Raw genomic sequence first — 16529 nt, forward strand, 5'->3', positions numbered from 1 at the left:
GGGGCTTTAGGGTGGAGAACATCCCCAAAATGTAACCCAGGATGGGTTCAGGGTTGAAAACATCCCCAAATAATCAACCTGGGTGGGCAAGAGCCCCAAAATCCAACCCAGGGTGGGTTTAGGGTGGAAAACACCCCCAAATCTCTTACCCAGGTCAGATCCCATGATGGTTTTTCCATTGTGTTTTTGTTGGTTTTTTTTTTCCCCCCTTGGATGAACCATGGTCTGTGGAATCCTGTTTGTCCCAGCAGGTTTCTGGGGCAGGGAAGAGTGTCTGGGATGGGCAGGAATGGCAGGAGCTGGGTGGTGCTGCCTGGTCCTCCCACCTGCTGGCACGGGTTTGGGCAGGAATTGGGCACAGGGATGGGCAGGAATCCTGCATGGATCGGCGGGGGAAGGGGAGAATGGGCAGGAATCCCACGTGGATCCATGTGGGAAGGGGCAGGAATCTCACGTGGATGCACGTGGGAAGGGGAGAACGGGCAGGAATCCCACAGGGTTTGATGCGATAAAGGTTGAAGGGGTAGGAATCCCACATGGATTGATTTGGGAACAGGAGAACGGGCAGGAATCTTTGATGGATCCATGTGGGAAGGAAGGGGTGAAGGGGCAGGAATCCCGTGTGGAACAGGGATGGGCAGGAATCCCGTCTGGATCCATGTGGGAAGGGGTGAACGACCTGCGCCGGGTTTGAACCCTGCTCCCTGGTTGTTTAATGAGGTTACGGGGTTTTAGGTTGGATCAGGGGTTGATGACCCTGGAAGGGAAGAGGACACACAGGGCCTGATGCCAGCAGCGATTTTCCACCTCTTTTCCTACAGATCCTGGCCTGGAGCAGATTCTTGGGCAGCTGAGGTGGTTGGGAAGAGCCACAGCCTGTCCCTCACCTTTTGACCAACCCAAAAGTCACCGAACATCGGTGACCAGCACCCATAAATCTCCCTCCCGGCTGTTCCCAGCGGGGCTCAGGGGCCCCGCGGAGACAGGAGACGTTAAGCAGCACCACCATCCCCAAGCCCTGTGGCTGCAATGGGTGGGGCCCGGGGTGCTCCAGAGGGAAATAAGGCTCAGGAGCCACCTCGGAAGCACCTCCCGGCCGCGGTGTGACCTCCTCAGGCTCGGCGGGGACGCGCGGGGCGGCGGCAACCCCGCCATGGCGGCCTCACCCCGCTGAGGGCCCGGGGCGCCCGTTGCCGTGGCAACCGCTGCGGAGAGAAGGGGCGGTGCCACCGCCCTGCAGCGATTGGTGCGCGCCACTGCCACTCAAGCGCTAGGACCCTGCGCGTCATCTCATTGGTTCAGGCTGCTGTCACTCTATGAAGACATGCTCACCATTGGCTGAGTGTGCTGTCAATCAACCCCACTGATGGGCGCGATGCGCTACCCAGTTTCTCATTTCCCATTGGCTCAGCCGCGCCGAGCGCGAGGACCGTCCGCACCTTCTCGGACGCCCATTTGTCAGTTTTCCTGCCAATCAAAGCGGCGCCGGGGAGGCGGGAGCAACTCTTCACCGCCCTCTTCCCATTGGTCCGCGCCTCTTTCCCTCCTCCCCTCCGCGGGCGGTGATTGGCGGCGGAGCCGCGCGAGACGGGCGGGTTGGGGGGGGGGGCGGTTGGGCCGGGGCGGGGAGCGGGAGCGGCGGCGGCGGCGGCGAGGCCGGAGCGGCGGCGCAGCCCGGCGGGTACCGTCGGGGGCGGATCCGTGGTGCAGAGTGCGGGGGTGGAGTGCGGAGGGCACGGGGGTGGCGGCGGCCGCGGCGGTCGCGGCGTGCGCGGGGCGGGGCGGGGCGGGCGGCGCTGAGGGGGGACGGCGAGGCCCGCGGGAGCGCGCGCGCGCGCGCGTGCGAGGGGGGGGGGTCACGTGGCGACGCGCGCGCGCGCGCGCGGGGGGGGTGGGGGAGTTGAGGTCACGTGAGGTCTTAAAGGGCCCCGCGAAAGGGAAACGGGGTGGGGGCGCACGTGGTCCCCATTCGGGGAGCCCCCACCCCCAAAATCGGGGACTCCCAAATCTCCTCGGGGAGCCGCAAGCTCAGGATCTCCCCCAGCTCAGGGGTCGGGCGCTTCTACCCAGCACAGCGGGAGCCGCCCCGGCGCGCTGCGGGAGGTGGGAGCGGGGCGGGCCCCGGGAGCATTCCCGGTGTTTCATGGAAAAGCCCCGGCCCGGCTGGAAGCCGTGCTAAGCAATGCAAAGGGAGCTGGATTCCTTCAGCCAGCGGGAAGTTGACGCACTAGCCTAAGAATAACGCGGGCAGGGGAAGCTTGGACAGTGTTGTCCTCGAAGGTAACTCGGCCGAGGCTGCAGGAAAATCGGCAATTCCAGCGAAATTCCCTCGTTGTTTTTTTTTATTATTTTATTTTTTGTTGGTTTTTTTGTTTTGTTGTTTTGTTTTGTTTTTCGCGGGGTGAAGGCGCTGTGCGAGCAGGGCCGTGGGCAGGGTGGTGTCTCGGTGTTACCGTGTTTGCTCTCTGGTTACATTTCAGCTGCTGATGAAATCTCGGCCAGGAGCGTTGGAGTCTTTGGACCTTCCCATGCTCGGGACCTTTGACTCATAAAAGGCTCCTTCAAAAAGCGTCGGGAGCAGAAGAGAGAAAGGAATAGGAGCCGGAGAAGGGAAGGAGGAGCTGCTGGAAGGAGCGGAGCCCGTCCCGGAGCGTGGGGAGCCGCGGGGGGGACAGAGGAAGTCACTGCATGTGGAGTTTTCGGACAGTAAGTCACATGCAACATGGAATTCCGCGTCCCCGCGTGATAAAAACAAAAGGGAAGGTGAGGGTGGAGCTGCCGGGGAGAGTTCCCAAAGTTTGAACTTTGATTTTCTCCAGTTTTCCATGCACCAATTTCCTGACTTTTCAGAGGAAAACCAATCCTTGTGGAAGTAATAAAAAAAAAAAAAAAAAAAAACCCAAAACAAACCAAACCTTTGGAGCATTCTTTAAACTTTTTTTCTGGACTCATCCCTGCCTCCCTGGATCTCTCCAGGTTTTGGGGGGGGGGGTGGGTACAAACAGCCTGGAAAACCCTAGGAAAACCTGACCAACCTCAGGTTCTCCTGGATTTTAACAGGCAGAGACGATTCTGTTTGAAAGTGGGGCAGAGCAAAGCCAAACCCACCCAACCTGTTGTGTGGAGGCTTCACCCTCCTCTACCACCGCCTTATTGGACTTCCCAACCTCAATCCTCGTTTTATTTTTTTTTTCCTCCTTTATTTTTTTAAATTTTTCTCTACCAGAAATGCTCTCTCTGAAGAAATACTTCACCGAGGGCCTCATCCAGTTCACCATCCTGCTCAGCCTCATCGGCGTGCGTGTGGACGTGGACACCTACCTGAATTCCCAGCTCCCTCCTCTACGGGAGATCATCCTGGGCCAGAGCTCTGCCTACACCCAGACCCAGTTCCACAACCTGCGCAACACCTTGGATGGATATGGCATCCACCCAAAAAGCGTCGAGCTGGACTATTACTTCACTGCCCGCCGCCTGCTCAGCCAGGTGAGGGCTCTGGATAGGTTCCAGGTGCCCAGCACCGAGGTCAGTGCCTGGTTGGTGCACAGAGATCCTGAAGGATCCGTGTCTGGAGGGCAGCCCGGAGCTGTGCAGGATGGCAGCGGAGGTGACGGCGGAGTGAGAGAGAGCGGAGCCGAGCAGGGATTTGGGGAAGAACTGGAAGATTTGGGAGCTGTCGCAGCACCTGTCAATGGAGATCTCACCAAGGAGGTAGGAAGGAGGTTTTGTTTTTTTTTTTTCGGTTGTTTAAAGGGAGGTTTTCGGCCTCCTGGCAAGCAGAACTTTGGATGTTGCCGTGTTTGGCACTTGGGAATGTCGCAATCCTGAATCACTGCTCAGTTTCAGTGCTCCGGGGGTAATTCCAGGGCGATTTTCCCTTTTTGTCTGCTCCTTTCTGGCTCCTGAGGAGCAGTGAAAGCAGGGGGAAGGAGCTGCGGGGCCCCTCGTGACTCTCGGGATTGGGAAAGCAATCAGTCCAGCTGGGAAATAAACAGGAGTGTTGGGAAAGAGCCCTGGCCCAGGTGTGGAGCAGGTGGTTGGGTTGCTGGGCTGGAGCCTGGCCAGGAGCCAGCTCCTCTCTGTTTTCCTCCCCACGAGCCTGTTTCTTGCTCAGTTTTCCTCTCCATGATCCAGTTCCTGCTCAGTTTTCCTCCCCAGGAGCAGAGTCCTCTCTCAGTTCTCCTCCCCATTTTCTAGTTCCAGCTTGGTTTTCTTCCCCATGATCCAGCTTGGTTTTTTTTTTCCCCAGATCCTGCTCCTCTCTCAGTTTTTCTCAGCTGGCCAGGCAGAGCTGGGCTGGGAGGGGATTTGTTTTTTATGCTTCAACCAGGACCTTTGGGAAGGCCAGGATGTGATTCCGGGCCCTGGGAGCTCTGCTCTGGTTCTGGCAGTGCTGCCTTTGGCATTCGGGGGGCTGTGGGGGCTGATCCACGGCCTTGGGTCCTTGCAGGGTCAAGGAATGGGGGTGTCAGTGCTGATCCATGGCCTTGGGTCCTTGCAGGGTCAGGGAATGGGTGTCAGTGCTGATCCACGGCCTTGGGTCCTTGCAGGGTCAAGGAATGGGGGTGTCAGTGCTGATTCCCAGTCTTGGGTCCTTGCAGGGTCAGGGAATTGGAGTGGTCAGTGGTGATTCCCAACCTCAGGACTTTTCAGGCTTAAGGAACAGGGGTGTCAGTGCTGATCCACATCCTTAGGTCCTTTCAGGGTTATAGAGGAGGTGTCAGTGCCAATTTCAAACCTCGGGTCCTTCCAGGGTGAAGGAGCAGGGTTGTCAGTGGTGATCCATGTCCTCAGGTCCTTGCAGGGCCATGGAGAGAGGGTGTCAGTGCTGATCCACATGCTCAGGTCCTTGCAGGGCTGTGGAATGGGACTGGTCGGTGCTGATCCACATGCTCAGGTCCTTGCAGGGCTGTGGAATGGGACTGGTCGGTGCTGATCCACATGCTCAGGTCCTTGCAGGGCTGTGGAATGGGACTGGTCGGTGCTGATCCACATGCTCAGGTCCTTGCAGGGCTGTGGAATGGGACTGGTCAGTGCTGATCCACATGCTCAGGTCCTTGCAGGGCTGTGGAATGGGACTGGTCGGTGCTGATCCACATGCTCAGGTCCTTGCTGCCCGGCTCTGCCATGCCCAGCCCTGCCGGGATGTGCCCGGGGAGCCGCTGCCGTGTGGTGCAGCAGCAGGGATCGGGATCGGGGTGTGGGATTGGGTGTGGGGAGCGCTGCAGAGACAGAGCTGGAGACGCTTCCGGGGCTGGAGGTGCTTCCGGAGCCCTGGGAATGTCATCCCGCTTTTCCCTGCGGGTTTCCAGGGATTTCCAGGGTGAGAATCCCGCTCTGGGCTGGCAGCAGCGACCTTGGAGGTGTCAGAGGGTCACGGGACACGGGAACGTCCCCACCCTTGTGCTGATCCCGGGTGATTCCCAGGGAGGCGATTCCCAGCCTGGGGAGCCGCGAGGGATCTGCTGGATCCTTGCCTTGTGCAAGGTCACTCCGGGAAGGCTCCGCCGCCCTTCCTTAATTTGGGATTCTTGGCTCTGAGGAGCTTCCGGCAATCAGGGATCAGATTTTGGGAGAATTCGGGAGGAGAGAGCCGGGAGCTGCCGTTTTCCAGAGGCCTCCACGGGCCTGGATGTGCTGGGAGTGGAACCCGGGCTGGGAATCAGGGAGGGGTGGGTGAGGGGGATCTGCGGCCGCACCTTCCCCGGTCCCGGCTTTTCCCGCATCCCTGCTCCTTCTCAGAACTGTTTTCCACAATTTTTCCCCAATCCCGGCTTTTCCCACATCCCTGCTCCTTCTCAGGACTGTTATCCACAATTTTTCCCCAATCCCGGCTTTTCCCACATCCCTGCTCCTTCTCAGGACTGTTATCCACAATTTTTCCCCAATCCCGGCTTTTCCCGCATCCCTGCTCATTCTCAGGGCTGTTTTCCACGATTTCTCCACAAAGCCGTGCCGGACAGGAGGAGAGGCCGCTGTCGCTCCAGGAAATCCCGTCTGGCTCCCACGTCACTCCCTCGCCCCATCCCGGCTCCCTCCCTCCCCCAACAACTCCCACATTCTCATTTTGGGCTTTTTTTTTTTCTTTTTTTCTTTTTTTTCTTTTTTTTAGGGTGGGATTTTTTTTTTTTTTCACCCTGACTCCCTGGAAAAACGTGGAGCAGCCGCAAATCTTCCCACCGGGAATATCCCGGCAGCTCCACAGGGCTCTCCCCTCCCGGGCCGGGTGGGGATGGAGCTGCAGATGGCTCCAGGGGACAGGCTGGAAATTTTTCCATGACTTTTCCTGGCACATTGCGACTCCCGGTGGGTTGTGCGCGGCCCAGGCGCGACCTTGCCGGGGGAATACGGGCGATATAAATAATTTTGGGAAGCTGGAACTCGCTCCGGGAATGCTGTGCGGTTTTTTTTTTTTTTCCTTTTTTTTTTTTTTTTTTTTTTTTCCTTGGGCGTTGCAGCACCCGGAGAGCGGGGCGGGGCGGTTGGGGGGGTTCAGGGGAATTATGAAATCCACTTGATTTTTTTATCCCACGGATAAAAAAATAAAAAAAAACCATTTTTGAGCCGGGGTTAAAGACAAAGCTGGGATTAAATCCCAGCGCTTCCCTCTGCAGCATTGGGGGTGGGGAGGGCGGCGGAGGCTCCGTGCCCGGGGCCGTTTCCACAACACGAGGATAAAAATACGTGGGGCATGTGATGAGCTGCGGGGGCTCAGCGCCGTCACCCCCCCCCCGCCCCGGGGGATCTCCTTACACTTGGCCGCGGTTACCGGGCCTGGGGCGTGCCCGGGGGCGAGGAGGAGGGGAGGGGGATCCCCGGGGGTCGCGCTCTTCGGGCCGGGGTGTCCCGAGGGACGTGGCCAAGGTGACCCCAGACTATGTTCGTGCCCGGGCCGGGGGTCCCGGTGTTCCCCGCCCCCCCCCGTTTCCCATTCCCGGTGCGGTGCGGGCGGGGTCGGGGGGTGGGTTGGGGGAGGGGGGGGGGGAACGGCCCCGCTGCGCCAGGGCGGGGGCGCGGCCCGGTGGGCGCCGCGCGGGCGCTGATTGGCTGAGCGAGTTGCCCCCGCCGGTGCTGATTGGTCAGAGAGGCGGCCCCCGTTGGCGCCGATTGGTCGCGGCCACCGCCCGGGGGCGGGGCGGGGCCATCGGCGGAGGGGGCGTGGCCCGGGCGCGCCGCATCCCGGCAGGGAGAGGGCGTGGCTCGGGGATGGGGCGGGGCTTGGCGGCCGCCGCAGCCGGGAACGGCGCGGGGGGGGGGGGGGGGGCGGCCCCGCCGTGCCCCTCCCGAGCCCCTCCCGGCACCGCCGCCCGCCCGGGGGCCGCAGCCACAGCAGCATCCGCCGCACCGGGGGCGGGGGCGGCTGCTGCCGCCGCAGCGGGGCCGCGCGGGCACCTGTGGCCGGTGGGGCGGAGCGGAGCGCGGCTCCCCCCGCCGCTGCCGCCGCCGCCGCCGCCGCCCCGGCCGGCGATGCGTGCGCGGCGCCGCGCCCCGGCCAGCCCGCCCCACCGCCGCCGCCTCCTCCTCTTCTTCCTCCCCCGGGGACCATGATCGGCGTGCGCCGCGGCCCGGGCGGCAGCTGGGGACATGAGAAAGGTACCGGGGCCGCCCCAAGGAGCGGGGTGCTACGGGAGGGCGCCCCAGGGGGGCTGCGGGCAGCCCGGTGCCGGCGGGGAGCGGAGCAGGGGCCCGGCTGAGCGGCGGCGGCTCAAGTTGCATCAGGTGGGTGGGAATGCGGGGATTTTCCTGCCACCCCACCCCTTATGCAAATGGCCGGGATGGCACCACGGGCTGATGCAAGGCGGGCACGGCGCAGCCACCACCGCGACGCGGGCCCGGGCGGCCCCCGCCGCCTCCCCCGGAGGCGGGCGGGCGGCCATGGGCGGCGGGCAGGGCAGCTCCGGCCATGCGGAGCCCGCAGAGCCGCTCCCGGCCGGCCCGCGGGGCTCCGGAGCCGCGGCGGCGGCAGAGGGGGGCCCGGCGGGTGGGCTGCGGGCCGGGGCGGGGGGGTCCCTGGGGAGGAGCCGCTGGGTGGGGATCCCCCTCCAGCACCTTTAGGCCGGGGGGGGCTGAAGGAAATGTGGTCTGTCTTGCAGGACATCGATTTGATTGACATCCTGTGGAGACAGGATATTGATCTCGGCGCTGGGCGAGAAATTTTTGACTACAGCCACCGTCAGAAAGAGAGCGAAGTGGACAAAGAGCTGAGCGATGGGAGGGAGCGCGGGGACAGCTGGAGGAGTGCAGGGAATGAGGTCTTGGATAGAATCCCGCTAGTTGATGGAGAGACCGGGGAGAGTTTCCCTGCGCAGGTAACACCCCTGGGCCAGCTGGGCTGGGGGCTGCGCTCCCGGGGCCCTCCGGCTGTGCCGGTGCCTGCGCCTGTGCCTGTGCGGGGGCTGTTCCAGCAGCAGCAGCAGGGCTTGCCCAGGTGGGCAGCAGGATTTGGGCAGGGCCGGCCGTGTCCCCTTGGGCAGCCGCAGAGTCCCCCTGGCCTGTGTGGCCGGAGGGGACAGGAGGGGACAGGAGGCTGGCCGGGAGCGGCAGCGTTGGCGCTTTCCCGTAGCCCGGAGCGGGAGGATGGAGCCACTGAAGGAGCACTGGGTGGGGCTCTGGCTCTTTTTTGGATGCGCTGTGATCGAGCCCTGCTGGAAGTGAGCTGATTCCTCAGCAGCACCTCCCCGATCCCGGCTCCCATTCCGTGTGTGTCCTCTCCCCGCAGGTGCCCGGTGCGGAGGATCAGACAGCCCTGTCCCTGGAGGAGTGCCTTAGGCTGCTGGAGGCCACCTTCCCTTTTGGGGACAATTCTGAGGTGAGCTGCATCCCGAGGCTCTCCCTGCCTCGCTCGCTGGGATTTCGGTGCCTCCCGCGTTTCTCCCGCAGCAGCAAATTGTGTTTGGCTGCTCCAGGAGGCTCCAGGCATCCTGTGAAACCACCCGGGGACGGGGGGCTGTGATTAATTAAAGCCTCCTGGCTTTGCTCCTCGTTAGTTCGTGGCAAAGCGGGCGGGAAGGGAGCTGGGCTGGGGGGTAGCTGTATCCCTGAGAATCCCTGAGCCTCCCTGAATATCCCTGAGCATCCTTCCCCAAGCATCCCTGAGTGAACATCCCCGAGAATCCCCAAGTGTCCATCCCAGAGCCTCCCCGAGTGTCCCTGAGCTCCCAGCCCTGATTCCCTGGCGTGCTCAGTTCCCAGCTGCGGATGTCTCCGCCCTGAGCGAAGCCGTGCCCGGGCAGAGCCGGGCCCCGGGCAGCCCCCCCAGCCTGCTGTCCCCTCTCCTGGCCGAGTCAGAGTCTCCCTTCGACCTGGAGCAGCAGTGGCAGGACCTGATGTCCATCATGGAGATGCAGGTGAGCTCCGGGAGAGGCGGGAAGGGCTTTGTCCCTCCACGTGTGGCCGCGCTGCTCCGCAAATTCGGGTCCTGGCTCTTTGCGGTGACGCTGCGGTGACACCACGCTGTCCCCGTGGCACCCGCGAGCTCCTCGCGTGGGATCTGGAAGCGTCCTCGGCACCGGAGCTCCTCCACCGAGCTGTGCCCGTGTCTCTTGCAGGCCATGGAGGTGAACAGCACGAGCGCCGAGAGCCTCTACGGTGGTACCGGTGGGGACCTCCTGGCGTCCAACTACAGCCTGGCCCCCGGCACGCCCATCAACCAGAACGTCAGCCTGCATCAGGCCTCGCTGGGCAGCTGCTCCCAGGACTTCTCCCTCTTCAGCTCGGACATCGAGAGCCCCTCCTCCATGGCGGGCGGCTCGGCCCTGCTGCAGCTGGCGCCCGATAACTCCACCGGCCTCAACAGCACCTTCGGCTCCACCAACCTGAGCGGGATCTTCTTCCCGCCCCAGATGAACAGCACGGGCAACGAGACGGCTGGGCCTGAGCTGCCCGACCCCCTGGGAGGGCTCCTGGACGAGGCCATGCTGGATGAGATCAGCCTGATGGACTTGGCCATCGAGGAGGGCTTCAACCCCGTGCAGGCCTCGCAGCTGGAAGAGGAGTTCGATTCCGACTCAGGTCTTTCCCTGGATTCCGGCCACAGCCCCGCGTCTCTGAGCAGCTCCGAAGCCTCGTCCTCATCGTCCTCTTCCTCTTCATCCTCTTCCTCCTCCTCGTTTTCTGAGGAAGGCGCCGTGGGCTACAGCTCGGACTCGGAGAACGTGGACTTTGAGGAAGCGGAAGGGGCGGTTGGCTACCAGCCAGAGTACAGCAAGTTCTGCCGCATGAGCTACCAGGACCCAGCTCAGCTCCATTACCTGCCTTACCTGGAGCACGTTGGCCACAACCACACTTACAACATGGCCCCGGGCACCCTGGACCCCGAGGAACCCAAAGCGCCCGGCGCCGGCAAGAAGAGCGGCAAGGAGAAACCGTCCGAACTGCTGGACAAACAACTGAGCCGCGACGAGCACCGCGCCAGGGCCATGAAGATCCCGTTCACCAACGACAAGATCATCAACCTGCCCGTGGAGGAGTTTAACGAGCTCCTGTCCAAATACCAGCTGAGCGAGGCCCAGCTCAGCCTCATCCGCGACATCCGCCGGCGCGGCAAGAACAAGATGGCCGCCCAAAACTGCCGCAAGAGGAAACTGGACACCATCCTCAACCTGGAGCGCGACGTGGAGGAGCTTCAACGCGACAAATCCAAACTGCTCAGGGAGAAGGTGGAATTCCTCAAATCCATCCGGCAGATGAAGCAGAAAGTGCAAAGTTTGTACCAGGAAGTGTTCGGACGACTGCGGGACGAACAAGGCAGACCGTACTCGCCCAGCCGCTACGCGCTGCAGTACGGCAGCGACGGCAGCGTGCTGCTCATCCCCCGCGCGCCCGCGCCCGCCGAGCCGCAGCCGCGGCGCCAGGAGCGCAAGCAGAAGGACAGGAGGAAGTGAAGGCGGTGGCGGAAGGGAGAGCTGGGATGAGGGCCGAGCCTGGAAGTTGCTTGCGGAGGGAACTTTGATGCCTTCTTATCCGATTCTGTCTTCTCGAACCGCACGCGGCTCGCGCGCCGCCGCGCCGGGGGAACTCTGCGGGAGTTGCCGTTCCCAAAAGACGGGGGGGGGGGACTGAGATCACCCCACAACACACACACACACACACACACACACAAAAAATAAAAATATAAAAAAACTCAGCTGCCACCGCCCAGCCCCCCGGGGATGCTGGGAGAGCACAGGGACGAGCTGGCATCGCTGCTGGGGAGGTTGGCATGAGGTGGATAAAACAAAAAAAAACAAAAAAAAAAAAAAAAAAGAAAAACAAAACCCAAGGAAAAAAAAAACAAACTACTGTTAGGAACTGGCTTTAAATAAGAGAAAACAAAACCACAAAAAACAAGAAAAAAAAAAGATTTAAGCGAATGGACTTCAAACCAAGTTATAGGAGAGACATTTTTCTGAACTTCCAAAGTTCTGTGATTTCAGGTAGTTGGTTCTTATTTTTTTTCCCCTTTAAATTTTTTTTTTTTTTGGTTCCTCTTTGGGATTTTTTTTTTTTTTTTTTGTTGTCGTTGGTTTTTTTCCTTTTATCCCAACCCGGATTTTTGTCATCGGTGTGTGTGAGATATTCCAGATTTCTCCTCCCTCGAAGATCAGAGATCAGAGCAGGGCACACGTGCAGAGACACAAAAGTGGCGTGACTTCCATTAACCCCTTCCTGCCCAAGGAAGCTCAGAACCAGGGGAAAGGGCAGAAAAACCATCCTGGGAGGAAGAACAGCCAAGGGGGGGGGATTGGGAAGGGAGGGAGGAGCAGCAGGATCCGTTCGTGAGCACGCAGCCCCCGCCTGCTTCTCCTGGGAAAAGCTTGGGGAGGAATTTTTGGGTCAGGAACAGCACAAGGGGAGCGCTGGGACCCCGATCCTAATCTTGGGGTGTCACCTCGAGCATTCAACAGCTGTAGGCCCCCGTCCAACCACGCTTGGGGTTTTTTGGGGGGGGGGGTTCCAGCCTTGATTTTTTTTTTTCCCCCCCTCCTTTTAGGGTCTAGAAGTGCTTGTGTTGAGTAAAAAAAAAAAAAAAAAAAAACAAAAAAAACCAAAAAAAAAAACCCAAAAAACCCCCAAAACAAAAAAAAAAAAAGCTAAAAAAATTACCTTAAAACAAAAACAAAAAAAAAGAAAAAAAAAAAAAAAAAGGGAGAAGCCCAAACGTTCAAAGCTGCTCAATGTTCTCTTTGCCATAAAGTTTCCGTGTAACCGTGTGATCACATTATAGGATTCTCTTCTGTCCCTAGAGGTGTTGGTCTGACTTCCTTTGTTTTTCAGGAGGGGGGTGGGGGTAGTGCCTTGATCACTGTCAGGTCTCCACACCTCGGAGACCATCCTAGAGCTGTATTTCCATATAGCACAGCTGGGAGTGTTCTGACTTTACCAGCAACCAGAAAAAAAAAAAAATAAAATAGAAACGAAAAAAAAAAAATAATATAGAAATGTAAAAAAAAAAAAAAAAAAAAAAAGAAAGAAAAAAAAAAAGCTTAAAAAAAAATAAAATAACGGCTTTTCCGAGCCAGTCCTGTGCATGGGATCCAAGGAGGATTCCAGGGTGGTTGTTCCACCTGGGAAAGCAGCAGGGAAGGCCCGCTGGCAAGATGTGTGTGGGTTTGTGGGAATGTTTTCCAGGTTTTTTTTTTTTTGGGAATGTTTGGAGCTGGGATTGGCTGGATGGGACCCCTAAGGCCCCTCCAGCTTCCCGGGAATGAAGCACAAGTTGGGATGTGGGGAGGTTGGAATGGAGAGAGAGCCCTGTGTGTGTGTTTTAAATTATTATTTTTTTTTTTTTTTGCTCTTAGAAACTTTTTTTTTTTTTTTTTTTAATTTGAATGATCTGTGACCTGTCAGGGAGAGAAGAGAGATTGTTGTGAGCACAGGACAAAAAATAAAAACGGCTTATTCACTGTACCAGCCTTGGCTCCAGGGGTTTTTATTTGGGATTTGGGGATTAAATTATGGGAATTTGGGGATTTTCGGCCATCACAGCAGCTCCAGATCCAGACTGGATGGGGAGGGAGTTGTTCCAGCTGTACAGGGGATGGAAAAGAAGGAAATGGAGAAGAAGAAGGAAAAGGAGAAGCGAAAGGAAATGGAGAAAGAAAAGGATAAGCAAAAACTTCTCTATGGGAACAACCAGCTCTGGAGATTTTTTTCCTTTTTTCTTTCCCAAATCCAAGGCAAAGCGAGTTCTGGCTGAATTCCCAGCTCTGTGGGGTCCTGGGGCTGAGCCCCCCGAGGTGCTGCAGACCCAGATCCCTCTCTCTGGAATTTTGACTTCCAAGGTCTGGTTTTTCCTGCTGGGAATGGCCTGCGACTCTCAGCCGATGTTGATTCCATCCCTAGGGTGGAATATCCCAAATCCTGCCACCAAATCCTTCACTGGGAGCATTTCCAGCATCTCAATCCTTCCTGGAGTTCCCCTGGAAGCACCAAGCCCCTCTTCTTGGGCGGGGGGCTGGGGGTCCTTGGACGAACAAGGCAGGGATGGAAGTTTGTGGATCCAATCCCTGTTATTTCCATGATTTTAGAGCCTCTTCTCCAGGGATTTCATCCCCGCCTCCCTCGGCCAAACCCAATGGGAAAATCCAACCAGAATTCCCCTTCCAGCTCCCCCCCATCTCCCCAAACAAATCCCTTTTCCCTGGGATGGGAAAGGTCCGAGTCCCGCTCCTGGTGTCGGATCCGAGCTCAGCCCAGGGGATGTGGGGCACTAAATCCACAATGGACCCACATTAAATCCAAAATAAATCCACAATGGACCCACATTAGATCCAAAATAAATCCACAATGGACCCACATTAGATCCAAAATAAATCCACATGGGACCCACATTAGATCCAAAATAAATCCACCATGGACCCACATTAGATCCAAAATAAATCCACAATGGACCCACATTAGATCCAAAATAAATCCACATGGGACCCACATTAGATCCAAAATAAATCCACAATGGACCCACATTAGATCCAAAATAAATCCACATGGGACCCACATTAGATCCAAAATAAATCCACATGGGACCCACATTAGATCCAAAATAAATCCACAATGGACCCACATTAGATCCAAAATAAATCCACCATGGACCCACATTAGATCCAAAATAAATCCACATGGGACCCACATTAGATCCAAAATAAATCCACCATGGACCCACATTAGATCCAAAATAAATCCACCATGGACCCACATTAGATCCAAAATAAATCCACAACGGACCCACATTAGATCCAAAATAAATCCACATGGGACCCACATTAGATCCAAAATAAATCCACATGGGACCCACATTAGATCCAAAATAAATCCACATGGGACCCACATTAGATCCAAAATAAATCCACAATGGACCCATATTAGATCCAAAATAAATCCACATGGGACCCACATTAGATCCAAAATAAATCCACATGGGACCCACATTAGATCCAAAATAAATCCACAACGGACCCACATTAGATCCAAAATAAATCCACATGGGACCCACATTAGATCCAAAATAAATCCACAATGGACCCACATTAGATCCAAAATAAATCCACAACGGACCCACATTAGATCCAAAATAAATCCACCATGGACCCACATTAGATCCAAAATAAATCCACAACGGACCCACATTAGATCCAAAATAAATCCACATGGGACCCACATTAGATCCAAAATAAATCCACAATGGACCCACATTAGATCCAAAATAAATCCACATGGGACCCACATTAGATCCAAAATAAATCCACATGGGACCCACATTAGATCCAAAATAAATCCACCATGGACCCACATTAGATCCAAAATAAATCCACAATGGACCCACATTAGATTCACATCGAACCCACCATAAATCCACACTGGATCCATAATAAATTCACATTAAATCCACTTTAGATCCACATTAGATTCACATCAAATCCACCATAATTCCACATTGGATCCACACTGGATCCACAATAAATCCACACTAGATCCGCACTGGATCCATAATAAATTCACACTAATTCCACTTTAGATCCCCACTGGATCCACATTAGATCCAAGGTGCTTCCCGCTCTCCTCCTGGGTGATTATTGCAGATATTCCTTAGGGCCTGGGTTAGGGTGGGATCCCAGCTGGCAGAAAATCCCACAAGGATTCCCTGGGATGGTGCAGGGATCCACTGCTCTTCCACAGGGAAAGGATCTCTGCTCTCAGGGAAGGGATCCACCGTTCTTCCTGGGATTGGATCCAGTGCTCCTCCATAGGGATTGGATCCAGTGCTCCTCCTGGGATCAGATCTGCTCTTCCCAGGATCGCTGCTCATAGAGAAGGGATCCACTCAAGGGATCTCTCTCCCTCCTGTGCTCTCACAGCTCCTTCCCTGTGCCCAAGTCCATTGGGAAGCTCCAGGTGATCCCAGGTGAGCTCCCTTCCTTTGCGAGGTCTGGCTTTCAGCATCTTCCTCCAGGAGCCATCATTTCCTCCTGGGGCCATCATCCTCCTCCAAGAACCCTCCTCCTTCCCAGCAATCATCACACTCCTCCAGGAGCCATCATCCTCCTCTTCCAAGAACCACCATCCTCTTCCCTCTTCCTCCTCCAGGAACCCTCCTCTTCCTCCTCCCTCCAAGAATTACCATTCTCCTCTTCCTCCTCCTCCTGGAACCCTCCTCATCCTCCTCCACTAACCCTCCTCCTCCAGGCCCAGAGGTGACTCTGCTCCCCCTGCTCAGGACCCCACCTCCACTCTGGGCTAACAGGAGCCACCTCCATCCATCCATCCATGGATCCATCCATCCATGGATCCATCCATCCATCATCCATTCATCCCTCCATCCACCCATCCATCATCCATTCATCCATCCATCCCTCCATCATCCATCCATCATCCATCCATCCATCCATCCATGGATTCCATCCCTCCATCCATCATCCATTCATCCATCATCCATCCATCCATCATCCATCCACCCATCCATCATCCATCCATCCATCATCCATCCATCCATCATCCATCCATCATCCATCCACCCATCCATCATCCATCCATCCATCATCCATCCATCCCTCCATCATCCATCCATCCATCCATCCATGGATTCCATCCATCCATCCATCCATCCATCCATCATCCATCCATCCATCATCCATCCACCCATCCATCATCCACCCATCCATCCATCCATCCCTCCATCCATCCATCCATCCATCCACCCATCCCTCCATCCACCCATCCATCCATCCATCCATCCATCCACCCATCCCTCCATCCATCCATCATCCATCCATCCATCCATCCATCCATCCCTCATCCATCCATCCATCCATCATCCATCCATCCATCCATCCATCCATCCACCCATCATCCATCCATCCACCCATCATCCATCCATCCATCCATCCCTCATCCATCCATCCATCCATCCATCCATCCACCCATCATCCATCCCTCCATCCATCCATCCACCCATCCATCCCTCCAACCAAAAACTCTGCCAGATCCTTCAAATCCCCACCCAACCCCCCCCCAGGCTGGGCCCAGAAGGGAACCAAAGGTCACTTACCCACCTG

The 16529-nt window shown here is 57.0% G+C and overlaps 1 protein-coding gene across 6 annotated transcripts; it reads left to right on the plus strand.

The window, feature by feature from the left end:
* Window positions 1-1656: 1656 nt before the first annotated feature.
* NFE2L1 (NFE2 like bZIP transcription factor 1) lies at window positions 1657-12000 on the plus strand. 6 transcript variants are annotated; one of them, XM_062508270.1, is made up of 6 exons: window positions 1657-1681; window positions 2481-3711; window positions 8094-8309; window positions 8720-8809; window positions 9186-9347; window positions 9549-12000. In XM_062508270.1, the coding sequence occupies exons 2-6, from the start codon at window positions 3229-3231 to the stop codon at window positions 10881-10883; spliced, it is 2286 nt and encodes a 761-aa protein (XP_062364254.1). In that variant the 5' UTR covers window positions 1657-1681; window positions 2481-3228; the 3' UTR covers window positions 10884-12000. The 6 variants fall into 6 exon arrangements, with proteins under 6 accessions (XP_062364254.1, XP_062364252.1, XP_062364253.1 ...); XM_062508268.1 differs by lacking the exon at window positions 1657-1681 and having other exon boundaries at window positions 1942-2706; window positions 3227-3711; XM_062508269.1 differs by lacking the exon at window positions 1657-1681 and adding an exon at window positions 1942-2280.
* Window positions 12001-16529: the final 4529 nt, after the last annotated feature.

The sequence above is a fragment of the Cinclus cinclus genome, chromosome 24, assembly GCF_963662255.1.
Source record: "Cinclus cinclus chromosome 24, bCinCin1.1, whole genome shotgun sequence".
In the NCBI taxonomy this organism is placed as follows: domain Eukaryota; kingdom Metazoa; phylum Chordata; class Aves; order Passeriformes; family Cinclidae; genus Cinclus; species Cinclus cinclus.

Excerpts from the sequence above, each read along its gene's own strand:
- NFE2L1 (XM_062508270.1), top strand. The coding sequence starts at position 3,229 with ATGCTCTCTCTGAAGAAATACTTCACCGAGGGCCTCATCCAGTTCACC. Across the intron at positions 8,310-8,719 it reads GGGAGAGTTTCCCTGCGCAG|GTGCCCGGTGCGGAGGATCA; the intron begins GTAACACCCCTG and ends CTCTCCCCGCAG. Across the intron at positions 8,810-9,185 it reads CTTTTGGGGACAATTCTGAG|TTCCCAGCTGCGGATGTCTC; the intron begins GTGAGCTGCATC and ends TGGCGTGCTCAG.